General features: G+C 36.0%; 1 protein-coding gene across 3 annotated transcripts in view; it reads left to right on the forward strand.

Moving 5' to 3' along the window:
- Positions 1-16,041, forward strand: part of ADGRB3 (adhesion G protein-coupled receptor B3) — a 771,030-nt gene that overhangs the window by 372,051 nt on the left and 382,938 nt on the right. For all 3 annotated transcript variants that reach the window (XM_033217557.1, XM_033217558.1, XM_033217559.1), the window contains one exon: positions 3,236-3,344. In XM_033217557.1, coding sequence (XP_033073448.1) covers positions 3,236-3,344 — 109 coding nt within the window. The remainder of the gene's footprint in view (positions 1-3,235; positions 3,345-16,041) is intronic.

Here is a 16,041-nt window from a genome sequence, read left to right on the forward strand (position 1 = left end):
AGTATTTTTTCCAATAATAATGATCCTTAATACTGTTTTTGAAATAACGATTTGAAACTGAAAAAACAAAAACAACCCTGTTCTGTAGCTTTTACTAAAGGGTGGTGTCATAAATGCAGCCACGTGGTGAATGGGTCTATTGAGTTTGTGGCACAAAGGGTGAACTTTGTGGAAATAGGTACTGTTTAAAATCTATCAAAGATAATCCTTGTGGCTCTCCTTATTTTTGAGTAATAGCCTTAACAAAAGTAAATATAAAACAGAACTCTGTGTACATTTGGAAAATGAGCTGAGTAAAATGTTGGCTATTGACATCGGAAGTTTTTTGCAAACAAAATTTACTCTTTTGAATGGTCATTTTGGAATTTGTTACCCATCGGTTCCAGTTACGAAGGATAAAACTATGTTTAGATAAATCATTCTACTAAAAACGTAGTATACTAAAGTAAAAAAAAACAAAAACAAAAACAAAGAAACTACTTTCTATATAGCACTGCTTTACACTCTACCCATATGGCTGGAGTTGACAAGTCCAGTTTAGTCAAGACAAGTCATTTTAGTCATGTATTATATTTGATATTTATTTATTACATTGAAAATTCATATGTCTCTAGAACAAGAGTGAGCAAACTGCAGCCAGTGAGCCAAATCCAGCTTGAGGCTTATTTTGTTAATCATATTTTGGAATATAGCCACACTCATTCATTTACATATAACCTATATATGGCTGTTTTGGTACAAGGAAAGAGTTGAGTTTACAACAGAGACTTCATGTCCTGCAAAGCCTAAAATGTTTACTATATGCAAACAGAAAAAGTTTGGCAACCTTTTATTTTTATTTTTTTATTTTTTATTTTTTATTATACTTTAAGTTCTAGGGTACATGTGCATAACGTGCAGGTTTGTTACATATGTATACTTGTGCCATGTTGGTGTGCTGCACCCATCAACTCGTCAGCACCCATCAAGTCATCATTTATATCATGTACAACTCCCCAATGCAATCCCTCCCCCCCCCATGATAGAAATGTGGCAACCTTTTATAACCTGCTCTATAACATTTGACTACACTTGGAGAAATATAATTATAAACAGAATCTTTAGTCAACCTAAAAAACCTCTCCACCAAGGCAGAAGATAAAGAAAACACATTCATTACTGAATAAGCAGTAAACCAGAATGTAATGTGTATCATAGGCAATCCGCTGAGATTACAAAGACCCTGTTACACAGCCTAGCAGTGTCCTCAAGGTAAACAGTAACTAGTTCTGAAGAGGACTTAAGAGCACCCTTTGTCACACATAGTTCATCCTAAATTCACTTGGTAATTGGCGGTGACCATCTTGTTACTTAATTGGCCTTATTCAAAGAAAAAAATAACCTCCTTATAGCTTTATGACTGGAAGCAATTTTACCACTTGAAGCAAAATTCAAGAGGCCTCTGAAGTTAGGCTTCTACCTTTCACAGAAACTGAGAAAGAGGGGCACTATCTTTCTGTATATTTACCTTTCAAAGAGAGATATTCCTGGATCTTTAAGCTGTAGGAGACTATTTAGCTTTTAAATAAATTGATATGCATTTCAAAGAGAAAAAGTGCTTACAATTACTAGATTTCCAAAAGTAAATGCTCTAAGAAAAGGGAGAAGAGAGTGGGGCTAAGGGAGGGAGAGCCTCTTCCCATATTTTCAACAGAAAAAAAAAAGCCTCTTTTTTTAATTTATATTCATCCTTCCACTACATATTCTCATATGCATACACACCTATACAAAGATAAGGGGAAAATACAGCAGTAGCAGGAAGCCTTGGCGATAACAAAAATCTTAGGCACATTCTTGGAAGTGGGATGATGGACTTTCGAAATTTGTGTTTAATGACTGAAAGTGAAGCTAAGCGATAGGTTTTATCCCCCAAATCTTTCTAAAATTAAAAATTGGAACTATCTCAGCTATACATATCTAAGTTAATATCCGTCATTCATGTCTTCAAGTATATGTGAGTAAACATACTGTGGATACTGTCTGATTTTTAGACAGGCACAACCGCAAGCCCCTTTGAAATACACATATGCCTACTGTCGCGTTCAGTTCTGACTATATGCTTTTCTGCTATTCAGAATGCCTTTTCGTCTTCTGCACTAGTCTTTGCGATTACAAAGCAGCTAGAACTCTCTAATCCACTTAATTTTCATGGCTAGAAAATGCAGTGGTGCTGAATGGACACAAGAAATTAACCTGACTTCAAAAGATTTTCTGCTCTAAAGTGGTTATATAATGCAGGCTGACTTTATAAGCTTTATGGGTTATACACATGAAAATTCATGTGATATTTTCAATAGCCTTTATGTCCCAAACACTATGAACTATTGCCACAATCATGGTTGCCAAATAAAAAAACATTCGTCCATTTGTACTGTGTGAGGTGCCATGATGTTGAAAGAAACACATGGGCCATGGAGGCAGATGGTCCTGTAGGTAGGTAAGTAGATAGGTAGGTAGTTGGATAAATGGATAGATGCATAGATGGACAGTTAGATAGGTAGGTATTGCTCAGCCACTATTAAAGATACAGTATAGCCTTAGGTATGCTGTTTAACCTTCTTGAGGTCTTTCTTCTTCTTTCCTAAAATATGAATAATAATACCACAGTTGTGTTTTGTATTTGTTCATGTAAAGCACATTCACTAGAGCTATTAATATTATTGTAATATTAAAATTATTACCATTATTCTTACAGTGGACATTATAATTATTAAACAATAAATGTTTCTCTCAAGATATTTATTATTATGCAATAACTTAATAGTTTGTAAATATCTTCATGGTGGCAATATTAACTGTTTTTCCTCTTGTGTTGCTCATGTAGTTGCCACGTTAAACATGTAAAGAGCCCAATTTCAGTGTTCTATGTTTTTGTTATATTTAAATGATGGAAAGAGATCATCAAAAGAAAAGTCATGTATTTTCTGAGGAGACAGTCTGTTAGATATTTTGAGTTTCCTTAGATTTATGAGGGATTAATCAGTACATCATATTACTTCCAAAGTTCCTCCTATGTGACATCTCATGTCATTCTCAACTCTTAATTTAAAAAATACAGCTATAGGCAGCTGTAGATTTTTTTGAAGTCAAACAAAGCTGATTTGTGATTTCATGTAGGTTTAAAAAATTTCAGTTATATATGCCATTATATGTATCGATTTTTTTATTCCATGTAACCTTTGCTTATTTTTTCTAGATTTATCCAGGGTCAATAGAGTTAATGCAGGTGATTGAAGATTTTATACACATTGTTGGAATGGGGATGATGGACTTTCAGAATTCATACTTAATGACTGGAAATGTAGGTAAGAAATAGGATTTTCCCCAAAAAACTTTCTGAAATAAAAAAATTTGCAAGTATCTGCACCATACGTTTCCAAGTATAATAGTCATTATTCATATGTTTAAGTACATGTGAGCAAATATATTTCGAATACTTGGTGTCTGACTTTTAGATGAGCCTAAACACATTGATATATATATATATATATATATATGTATATATATGTGTGTGTGTGTATGTGTGTCTATATATATATAGACACACACACACACACACACATATATTTGTATTTATCTTCATGCATTTGTATGACTGCTTGTAGGCCTATTTGTGTGTGTCTTCACGTGTATATGTAGGATAATATGTATTTATTTTTTCATTCTGCCAAATGCTCATTGCTATCCAATCTAGTTATGAATGTGTATGTGTGTGTACACACACTAGTAATTTTGAAAACAACACGTTAGTCTTTACGCTCTTCCGTACATTGTTCTTGAGGATGCCGAGTTACTTTCTCACTGGTTGTCCCAGGCAGGTGCTGAATCTGTGTGTGGTGGGACATTGAGAATACCTTCCAGGGTTAAGATGATGGTGCAACTGCTGCCACTGCAGGTTTTCTGAATATCTTCCAGTGCACAGTGGATCTCTCAGGTCCCTCTGCAGTGGATTCTGTAATGCAACAACCATTGAATTAACCAAATGACACATTTCTCTTTGTGGTTAAAAATTAACAAGCGCAAGGAAATAGTCTTCTTAATGATATACATTGAACTGGCATAGGCTTACAGTTTTCTCATTTCTTTAAAGCTTCTTCTGATAATGTTACTGTGATTCAGAATTATTTTCTTTCATTTGTCATACTTTAATACTCTTAACATAAAAACCACTGAACTATAGATAGTAATATGTTTAAATAAACATATGTTGGCCTATATTCGTATTCACAGATAGTTATGCTTTAGTTTCTGGATTAGGAAGAGACCAACTTTGGTGGGACAATTAACTAGGGAAGTTCAACTGGTAGAGAACATAATTTTTTTTTTATGATTAAGGCTTTTGGTGGTTCATTTTATACTTAATTTCTTCTGAAGGTACCTAAGTCCTGCAGGGACTCATTTTATCCTGGGATATCTTCTACCAGGGTGACCTCAGATTACAATAGGTTACAGTTAACTACTGATAATATTCTTCATTTGAGGAAAGTCTATGTAATGGACATTTCAAAAGTCTGGAGACGTTTTGGAGCCCATATATCCTCTTCATCCAGCACAGGTCTTATCAGTGAGTTTAACATCTTAACGTATCTTCTGAGCCTGTTGGAGGGCCCACACTTTTCTCCAGAGTGGGTGTCCAGCAGCTTGTGCCAGTTCAGTAATGGAGGAAGCTGTCCCTTCTTATGGACAATTAAGAGTAAAAAGAGACCAAAGATGGTATCTTTGTTGAAAGATGAATTCAGAAATCAGAGAAATTCTCAATTAAATGTCCATTATAAAAGTGACTGGGCAGATAAAGGAAAGAAAGTTTGTTGAAAAGGTATATCATGTCTGTGGAAAAGGTTTAGAAATCACAGCTATGAGTTTTAAGGCACATGGAAGGAGCCTAGCAAGATTCCAGGGATGCTAGTCACCCAAGTCAGAACCACTTTCCCAAGGGAAGGAAATGAGTTATGAAGGATCTTGGGGCAGATTGGACAATTGGTAAAGTAATTTATGAGTTAAAATGAGATAGAAAAACAAAGAACTATTGTTTTCTTCTTCTTTTTGTAGATGTTAAAGTCTAATTCTAAAAGGTATTGCTAATTAAAAGGATGATCAGATCAATACATGGCATTTGTGCAGAATGTGTTTAGAAAAAAAAAAAAAAAAAACTATAAAAAAGCCAATCAGAGAGTCTAGCAAACTTAAATTGGATTTAAACTTAAATTTGGATTTATGTTTCAGAATCACAGCATATCACATTCTCTATAGCACTAGTATTACTTGCTATAAAAATTTCACAAATGTCCATAAATTGCAATCATTTATTCATCTTACTTTTCTTTGACTTACCAAGTTTGTATATTTGGAAATATTGTTTATTTTTTTCACAATAAGATAATATTATCTAGATTTGCCTTCTTCCCTTAAATGTGGTTAAACTTTAAGAGGTATATTAAGCATAACTCAAAGCAATCGAATGCTGCAAATAAAGTCAATATCGTCCTATATCGTTGTCCATCTTGCCTGAGGATAGTGTGATTGTTCTGCCTTCTGATTGTTTATATAGCAACACTTATCCATATTAAAAGTTATGTTCTGTGAGTAAAAATTATAAACATTATTTGTACTGACTACCCAAAAGACATCTTATTTATTGTTGATTTCCTCAAATGTTAGCTCAGGGACTGACTGAGACTGTAGTTTGGTGACTAGAACTGAAGGTTATGCTCCATAGCATTCAGGAGTTTTCCAAATTGCATACACTAGTATCAAATTAAGTAATATGAATAATGATCTCTTACTATTAATACTTTTTATGTTATCCAATTTGATACTATATATGTAAAACATTATAATGTTTTGTCTGATATTTCCAATGTTTTTGAGCATGGACATGAATAGAGACTATTTTACAGCAGAAAGTTGTGAAACATGTGAGTTTGCCCTCATTCTGTCTTACATTCTAAGTCCAAAGATTAATTATCCAACAGTCTGCTCATTATACCGAGCAAACATGTATGCAGGAACACAGGCATGTACACAGCATGTGAGAAATGAATAGAGACTAAGTAACTAAGAAAGTTTGTTCCTTATGGCCATTTTCTTTAGAATGTGTTGGATTAAGATTACTTAAAGAACTTCAAAAATCATAATGTATTTTAGAGAGATTATACATTATTTTTTCATAAAGTCTATATGTATAGCTACCTCACTTTTCTGGACTATAGATAGTAAACTCCTGAAGGAAGAAAGAGTTGAACAGTCCAATATAAATGCCAAAAAGACCATGCAATTTAATAAAAGACTCTCAGAACCAATAGATTATTTTATTTCAACTTTAAATATAGTTTTAGCATTTCTGTTTTCTAGTTACTGGATTAAATAGAATGAGTTTGAAGCAGAAGCAGTGCTATTAGAGGCACATATATAGCAAATAGAATAGATGAAATGCTGGAACAATAATAACAAAGAAGTACTTTTTCCTTATTGTCATTTCCTAAAGAAATGACAACTCATGTCTCACGTTTGAGAGCATTAGTTCTAAGACTTAGGACAATAATTCATATTTAAAAGCGTGGCCTTAATTCATCGAGATGAAAGTTCCTAGAATCTGATTAAAATCTCAGAAAAAGGAGTGACACATTTTAGAAAGACTTTCTTCAAAAATAGTTCAAATGAAAAAGTTCGAAGCTTCTTTTTTTCTGAAAAATGTCCCCATCTGTATCAGCTTTTGATAAGTGAAGTGCTCTTATATGATAAAAAATTCTATGAACATTTTGATATATATGCGTGCATGTACATTTTTGTAGGGAGCATGTTCATAGCTTTGATCTGTTTCTTAAAAGATTTATGATCTCAAAACGTTTAAGAGAGGTTTGGAAGAAAATAGTCTACAAATAAGGATTTCAAACCAATGAATTTATAAAATAATCAAGCTTCAATAGAATATTTAGTTTTCATTTTTAAATACATATATGACATTTAAAATAGACACATGAAAGTTGTAATACATGAGTTAATGAAAATTTACTAAACACTAAATGCTCTACTAGTTTATATAATTACTGTATAAATGAATAAATGAATGTCTATGAAAGATTTCTATTTTCAATATGCCTATTTTTAAAAAAATTATATTTGAAATATTTTAACTGTCTGCATAGGTAAGTGGTTTTTGTTTTAGGAAAAGCATGTGACTTTTTCAATATATCAATAATTTAAAAAATGTATTAGTATCAATTAGGTCTGCAGGGCCATATCTTCATATTATTTAATACGAGATATTTTTAAAAGGTTATTTTTTCAACAAGACAGAAAGTTATTTTTCAATGAAAATATTATTTGAAGATTTACTTCAACTTGCTTTCTATACTTTTCCTCTAAACATTTTTCCTTAAGTACCTTGCAGTCCTATTTCTCTTATTATTTTCCTGAGACTCCTATTTGAAAGGAAACTCTAATTGCCGAATAAATCTCCTCCCATTTTTCATCCTTCACATCCTCTGTGCTTTGCCAACCACTCTCTTTCTTGATACTGTTCATTCCCTTAACATTTTTACAATAAATACAGTATAAAATATACTCATGATAAATTTAAACTCATGACTTGAAAGTATTTGGATTTCTTTTGAGATAATAGCATAAAACAAATAACGTGAAGCCCTGAAAAGGATAAAAGTACATTATTTTGAGGTCCAGCTGTTTGCAGTTCCAAATACAAAATGGAGTGTATGAGATCTGACATTATTAGAATGACAAGGCAACGGAATGGGACTATATTATTCTTTTTTTTTTTTTTTTTTTTTTTTGAAAAGAAACCTTGTTTATTCATCATACAGTTGACATTCTTTAAAAGCTCTGTATTACAAATATGTTTACTGTCACATCAAATTTAAAGTATTTTTATTTTTTTTATTTTTATTTTTTTATTTATTTATTTATTTATTTATTTATTTTTTATTTTTTTATTTATTTTTTATTTTTTTTATTTTTTTATTTTTTATTATACTTTAAGTTCTAGGGTACATGTGCATAACGTTTATATCATGTATAACTCCCCAATGCAATCCCTCCCTCCTCCCCCCTCCCCATGATAGGCCCCAGTGTGTGATGTTCCCCTTCCCGAGTCCAAGTGATCTCATTGTTCAGTTCCCACCTATGAGTGAGAACATGCGGTGTTTGGTTTCTCTTCTTGTGATAGTTTGCTAAGAATGATGGTTTCCAGCTGCATCCATGTCCCTACAAAGGACGCAAACTCATCCTTTTTGATGGCTGCATAGTATTCCATGGTGTATATGTGCCACATTTTCTTAATCCAGTCTGTCACAGATGGACATTTGGGTTGATTCCAAGTCTTTGCTATTGTGAATAGTGCCGCAATAAACATACGTGTGCATGTGTCTTTGTAGTAGAGTAATTTATAATCCTTTGGGTATATACCCAGTAGTGGGATAGCTGGGTCATATGGTACATCTAGTTCTAGATCCTTGAGGAATCGCCATACTGTTTTCCATAATGGTTGAACTAGTTTACAATCCCACCAACAGTGTAAAAGTGTTCCTATTTCTCCACATCCTCTCCAACATCTATTGTTTCCTGACTTCTTAATGATTGCCATTCTAACTGGTGTGAGATGGTATCTCATTGTGGTTTTGATTTGCATTTCTCTGATGGCGAGTGATGACGAGCATTTTTTCATGTGTCTGTTGGCTGTATGGATGTCTTCTTTTGAGAAATGTCTGTTCATATCCTTTCCCCACTTTTTGATGGGGTTGTTTGTTTTTTTCTTGTATATTTGTTTGAGTTCTTTGTAGATTCTGGATATTAGCCCTTTGTCAGATGAGTAGGTTGCAAAAATTTTCTCCCATTCTGTAGGTTGCCTGTTCACTCTGATGGTAGTTTCTTTTGCTGTGCAAAAGCTCTTTAGTTTAATGAGATCCCATTTGTCAATTTTGGCTTTTGCTGCCGTTGCTTTTGGTGTTTTAGACATGAAGTCCTTGCCCATGCCTATGTCCTGAATGGTACTACCTAGATTTTCTTCTAGGGTTTTTATGGTATTAGGTCTAACATTTAAGTCTCTAATCCATCTTGAATTAATTTTCGTATAAGGGGTAAGGAAAGGATCCAGTTTCAGCTTTCTACTTGTGGCTAGCCAATTTTCCCAGCACCATTTATTAAATAGGGAATCCTTTCCCCATTTCTTGTTTTGTCATGTTTGTCAAAGATCAGATGGCTGTAGATGTGTGGTATTATTTCTGAGGACTCTGTTCTGTTCCACTGGTCTATTTCTCTGTTGTGGTACCAGTACCATGCTGTTTTGGTTACTGTAGCCTTGTAGTATAGTTTGAAGTCAGGTAGCGTGACGCCTCCAGCTTTGTCCTTTTGACCTAGGATTGTCTTGGCAATGCGGGCTCTTTTTTGGTTCCATATGAACTTTAAAGCAGTTTTTTCCAATTCTGTGAAGAAAGTCATTGGTAGCTTGATGGGGATGGCATTGAATCTATATAATAACCTTGGGCAGTATGGCCATTTTCACGATATTGATTCTTCCTATCCATGAGCATGGTATGTTCTTCCATTTGTTTGTGTCCTCTTTGATTTCACTGAGCAGTGGTTTGTAGTTCTCCTTGAAGAGGTCCTTGACATCCCTTGTAAGCTGGATTCCTAGGTATTTTATTCTCTTTGAAGCAATTGTGAATGGAAGTTCATTCCTGACTTGGCTCTCTGCTTGTCTGTTACTGGTGTATAAGAATGCTTGTGATTTTTGCACATTAATTTTGTATCCTGAGACTTTGCTGAAGTTGCTTATCAGCTTAAGGAGATTTTGGGCTGAGACGATGGGTTTTTCTAAATATACAATCATGTCATCTGCAAACAGGGACAATTTGACTTCTTCTTTTCCTAACTGGATACCCTTGATTTCTTTCTCTTGCCTGATTGCCCTAGCCAGAACTTCCAACACTATGTTGAATAGGAGTGGTGAGAGAGGGCATCCCTGTCTTGTGCCAGTTTTCAAAGGGAATTTTTCCAGTTTTTGCCCATTCAGTATGATATTAGCTGTGGGTTTGTCGTAAATAGCTCTTATTATTTTGAGGTACGTTCCATCAATACCGAATTTATTGAGCGTTTTTAGCATAAAGGGCTGTTGAATTTTGTCAAAAGCCTTTTCTGCATCTATTGAGATAATCATGTGGTTCTTGTCTTTGGTTCTGTTTATATGCTGGATTACGTTTATTGATTTGCGAATGTTGAACCAGCCTTGCATCCCAGGGATGAAGCCCACTTGATCATGGTGGATAAGCTTTTTGATGTGCTGCTGAATCCGGTTTGCCAGTATTTTATTGAGAATTTTTGCATCGATGTTCATCAGGGATATTGGTCTAAAATTCTCTTTTTTTGTTGTGTCTCTGCCAGGCTTTGGTATCAGGATGATGTTGGCCTCATAAAATGAGTTAGGGAGGATTCCCTCTTTTTCTATTGATTGGAATAGTTTCAGAAGGAATGGTACCAGCTCCTCCTTGTACCTCTGGTAGAATTCAGCTGTGAATCCATCTGGTCCTGGACTTTTTTTCGTGGGTAGGCTATTAATTGTTGCCTCAATTTCAGAGCCTGTTATTGGTCTATTCAGGGATTCAACTTCTTCCTGGTTCAGTCTTGGGAGAGTGTAAGTGTCCAGGAAATTATCCATTTCTTCTAGATTTTCTAGTCGATTTGCGTAGAGGCATTTATAGTATTCTCTGATGGTTGTTTGTATTTCTGTGGGGTCGGTGGTGATATCCCCTTTATCATTTTTTATTGCGACTATTTGATTCCTCTCTCTTTTCTTCTTTATTAGTCTTGCTAGCGGTCTGTCAATTTTGTTGATCTTTTCAAAAAACCAACTCCTGGATTCATTGATTTTTTGGAGGGTTTTTTGTGACTCTATCTCCTTCAGTTCTGCTCTGATCTTAGTTATTTCTTGCCTTCTGCTAGCTTTTGAATGTGTTTGCTCTTGCCTCTCTAGTTCTTTTAATTGTGATGTTAAAGTGTCAATTTTAGATCTTTCCTGCTTTCTCTTGTGGGCATTTAGTGCTATAAATTTCCCTCTACACACTGCTTTAAATGTGTCCCAGAGATTCTGGTATGTTGTATCTTTGTTCTCATTGGTTTCAAAGAACATCTTTATTTCTGCTTTCATTTCGTTATGTACCCAGTAGTCATTCAGGAGCAGGTTATTCAGTTTCCATGTAGTTGAGCGGTTTTGATTGAGTTTCTTAGTCCTGAGTTCTAGTTTGATTGCACTGTGGTCTGAGAGACAGTTTGTTATAATTTCTGTTCTTGTACATTTGCTGAGGAGTGCTTTACTTCCAATTATGTGGTCAATTTTGGAATAAGTGCGATGTGGTGCTGAGAAGAATGTATATTCTGTTGATTTGGGGTGGAGAGTTCTATAGATGTCTATTAGGTCCGCTTGGTGCAGAGATGAGTTCAATTCCTGGATATCCTTGTTAACTTCTGTCTCGTTGATCTGTCTAATGTTGACAGTGGAGTGTTGAAATCTCCCATTATTATTGTATGGGAGTCTAAGTCTCTTTGTAGGTCTCTAAGGACTTGCTTTATGAATCTGGGTGCTCCTGTATTGGGTGCATATATATTTAGGAGAGTTAGCTCTTCCTGTTGAATTGATCCCTTTACCATTATGTAATGGCCTTCTTTGTCTCTTTTGATCTTTGATGGTTTAAAGTCTGTTTTATCAGAGACTAGGATTGCAACCCCTGCTTTTTTTGTTCTCCATTTGCTTGGTAGATCTTTCTCCATCCCTTTATTTTGAGCCTATGTATGTCTCTGCATGTGAGATGGGTCTCCTGAATACAGCAGACTGATGGGTCTTGACTCTTTATCCAGTTTGCCAGTCTGTGTCTTTTAATTGGAGCATTTAGTCCATTTACATTTAAGGTTAATATTGTTATGTGTGAACTTGATCCTGTCATTATGATATTAACTGGTTATTTTGCTCATTAGTTGATGCAGTTTCTTCCTAGCCTCGATGGTCTTTACATTTTGGCATGTTTTTGCAATGGCTGGTACCGGTTGTTCCTTTCCATGTTTAGGGCTTCCTTCAGGGTCTCTTGTAAGGCAGGCCTGGTGGTGACAAAATCTCTAAGCATTTGCTTATCTGTAAAGGATTTTATTTCTCCTTCACTGATGAAACTTAGTTTGGCTGGATATGAAATTCTGGTTGAAAATTCTTTTCTTTAAGAACGTTGAATATTGGCCCCCACTCTCTTCTGGCTTGTAGAGTTTCTGCCGAGAGATCTGCTGTTAGTCTGATGGGCTTCCCTTTGTGGGTAACCCGACCTTTCTCTCTGGCTGCCCTTAAGATTTTTTCCTTCATTTCAACTTTGGTGAATCTGGCAATTATGTGTCTTGGAGTTGCTCTTCTGGAGGAGTATCTTTGTGGCGTTCTCTGTATTTCCTGAATTTGAATGTTGGCCTGCCCTACTAGGTTGGGGAAGTTCTCCTGGATGATATCCTGAAGAGTGTTTTCCAACTTGGTTCCATTTTCCCCCTCACTTTCAGGCACCCCAATCAGACGTAGATTTGGTCTTTTTACATAATCCATACTTCTTGCAGGCTTTGTTCATTTCTTTTTCTTCTTTTTTCTTTTGGTTTCTCTTCTCGCTTCATTTCATTCATTTGATCCTCAATCGCTGATACTCTTTCTTCCAGTTGATCGAGTCGGTTACTGAAGCTTGTGCATTTGTCACGTATTTCTCGTGTCATGGTTTTCATCTCTGTCATTTCGTTTATGATCTTCTCTGCATTAATTAGTCTAGCTGTCAATTCTTCCACTTTTTTTTCAAGATTTTTAGTTTCTTTGCGCTGGGTACGTAATTCCTCCTTTAGCTCTGAAAAGTTTGATGGACTGAAGCCTTCTTCTCTCATCTCGTCAAAGTCATTCTCTGACCAGCTTTGATCCGTTGCTGGCGATGGGCTGCGCTCCTTTGCAGGGGGAGATGCGCTCTTATTTTTTGAATTTCCAGCTTTTCTGCCCTGCTTTTTCCCCATCTTTGTGGTTTTATCTGTCTCTGGTCTTTGATGATGGTGACGTACTGATGGGGTTTTGGTATAGGTGTCCTTCCTGTTTGATAGTTTTCCGTCTGACAGTCAGAGGACTGTCTGTTGGTCTGTTGGAGATTGCTTGAGGTCCACTCCAGACCCTGTTTGCCTGGGTATCAGCAGCAGAGGTTGCCAAAGATAGAATATTGCTGAGCAGCGAGTGTACCTGTCTGATTCTTCCTTTGGAAGTTTCCTCTCAGGGATGACTCCACCCTGTGAGGTGTGGGGTGTCAGACTGCCCCTAGTGGGGGATGTCTCCCAGCTAGGCTACTCAGGGGTCAGGGACCCACCTGAGCAGGCAGTCTGTCCGTTCTCGGATCTCTACCTCCGCTTGGGAGATCCACGGCTCTCCCCAAAGCTGTCAGACAGAGTCGTTCGCCTCTGCACCGCCCCCGCTGCTTTCCCTATTGGACCTCAGCTGTGGGCTGTCCCCAGAGGTGGAGTCTACAGAGACAGGCAGGTTTCCTTGAGCTGCTGTGAGCTCCACCCAGTTCGAGCTTCCCAGCGGCTTTGTTTACCTACTTAAGCCTCAGCAATGGCGGGCGCCCCTCCCCCAGCCTCGCTGCTACCTTGCGGATAGATCGCCGCAGACTGCTGTGTTAGCAGTGAGGGAGGCTCCGTGGGCGTGGGACCCTCCCGGCCAGGTGTGGGATATATTCTCCTGGTGTGCCTGTTTCCTTAAAGCGCAGTATTGGGGTGGGAGTTACGCGATTTTCCAGGTGTTATGTGTCTCAGTTCCCCTGGCTAGGAAAACGGATTTCCTTCCCCCTTGCGCTTCCAGTGAGGCGATGCCTCGCCCTGCTTCAGCTCACGCTGGTCAGGCTGCAGCAGCTGACCAGCACCGATTGTCCGGCACTCCCTAGAGAGATGACCCCAGTACCTCAGTTGAAAATGCAGAAATCACCGGTCTTCTGTGTTACTCGCGCTGGGAGTTGGAGACTGGAGCTGTTCCTATTCGGCCATCTTGCTCCGCCCCTCGGGACTATATTATTCTAACGATTTGTCCAAAGTTACAGTGATGATTTATAGTATTTGTTACATTTTCAGTTTTTTTTTATATTTTTCACAATAGCTTCATGTAGCATGTTACATTTGCTTTTATTGATAAGAATATCCTATTCTTTGGAAATTGTGTTAGTTTAGAACCTAGAAGTAGAATTGCATTCACTGAACTGAATTCAAGGAAGATCAGTGATGTGTCAATGTTACTCACCCATTGACTACGTTCAAGTAAAAGCAAAAAGAATTTTTCTCTTACTATAAGCAAAGCCTTTGCTAAGTGATTCAGGTCATTAAAATAAATGACTAATCTTCTAGCCTGCAAGAAAATCGCAGTCTAGTTGTAGACAGAAAATAATTACATCAATAAATAAACATCAAATACACTTTGCTATGTGTCATATAAGCCAAATGTTAGTGCTTTATTCCCGGAGATGCTGTTCTGTGTAAGGATCAAGAAAAACTTCTTAGAGAAGGAAGCATTTAATGTAGACTTTGAAGAATGACTGAATTGTTGATAAGTCAACATAAAGAAGAGCAAGTAGCAAATAGATGGTTACAGTCCAGAACATTCTGTTAGCAAAGATGATATAGAGATGTCAAAGTTGAAATTATGCTTGGGGGAAAAGTGGTCTATTTTAATAAAAGCACATATGTATAGAAGTGAAGGAAGTAAAATAAAATTGGAAAGGCAGGTTGATACATGGTTCTGAATTCTAAAGATAATAGGCAGTCACTGAATCTTTACCTGGTAAGAGTTGTGCTTTGGGAGAACATGTGTAAGATGAGAAAATGGAATTGATTGAAATTGGGAAGTACCATCAACATAGTGAGTCCAAATGTAGAGAGAAGGCTTTTAATAGTAATTCATGCGGAAGACAATGAAGACAGGAATTGCTGGTGGTAAGAATAGGAACTGACATGTGGGTATGAATTTGAGACTCTGTCTGAGGCTAGAATTGATAGGATTCCATGACTGACTGGGGTGTGAGAGAGACTGGAGGGATTGAGATTAAGTTTATTCAACACACATTTGTGAGTATTTTTGACATATTAATATTTAGACAAGTAATAGCCCCCAAGTGAAAAAAATAAAATGAGAACTTGGATTTTATTAGAGGAGTCAAATCTATAAATACACGTTTCGTGATCAACTGCGTAAAAGTGATAGTTGAAGCTATAAAAGTTTTTTTCAATTATCAATACAATAATAAGATAGAAGAGACGTAAGGTGATATCTACATTAAAAACAAAGAATCAAAGTTGGTGTCAGAGGTATCAGAGGTAGTAGGTATAAGGAGTTCCAGAACAATACAGAATAAAATCAGTGTCCTATAATTAATAAAATGGAGAGAATGTTTCAAATTGATTGCTATACTTAATATAAATTGCTAATAAAGTTCAGTGTCTTAAGAATTAAGATAAATATTATGGAATTATCAATTCCATAACATGAAAATGATTAAGGAAAAGTGCAGACACAGTGAACAGGACCTAAATTTTCAAGCTGTTTATATGGTTTCAATGCATTACACCCTTAACATTTTGATACAGTAATCTTTATGAATTTACTTTAGACAGATGAATGTTGCTACACCCACTTAACAGCTATTTCACAACTGTTCCTTAGGAATTATTTGATGCTGAAAATATCAGATAAGAAGGGAATGGTTTTAGGCTAAATAAGATCTTCAAATACAGAATGCTATAATTATTAGTTGTAAGGAATTTCAAAAGTTCTTCTGATATATAAGCCCTAACAGATACAAGAATCTAAAACGTATCAATTTAGTTATCCAGAAATCTAATAAGGCTAGTGCCTTGAAAGCATTATAGTAAGATATTTTTCTTTGAAAAGGTAGATATTCCTGTGTCTTGTTGGTTTAGAAAATATTGAATATTAGGTTTGTCAGGATGAAAATT

The sequence above is a fragment of the Trachypithecus francoisi genome, unplaced genomic scaffold (genome assembly GCF_009764315.1).
Source record: "Trachypithecus francoisi isolate TF-2019V2 unplaced genomic scaffold, Tfra_2.0 Lachesis_group10, whole genome shotgun sequence".
NCBI classification, from domain to species: domain Eukaryota; kingdom Metazoa; phylum Chordata; class Mammalia; order Primates; family Cercopithecidae; genus Trachypithecus; species Trachypithecus francoisi.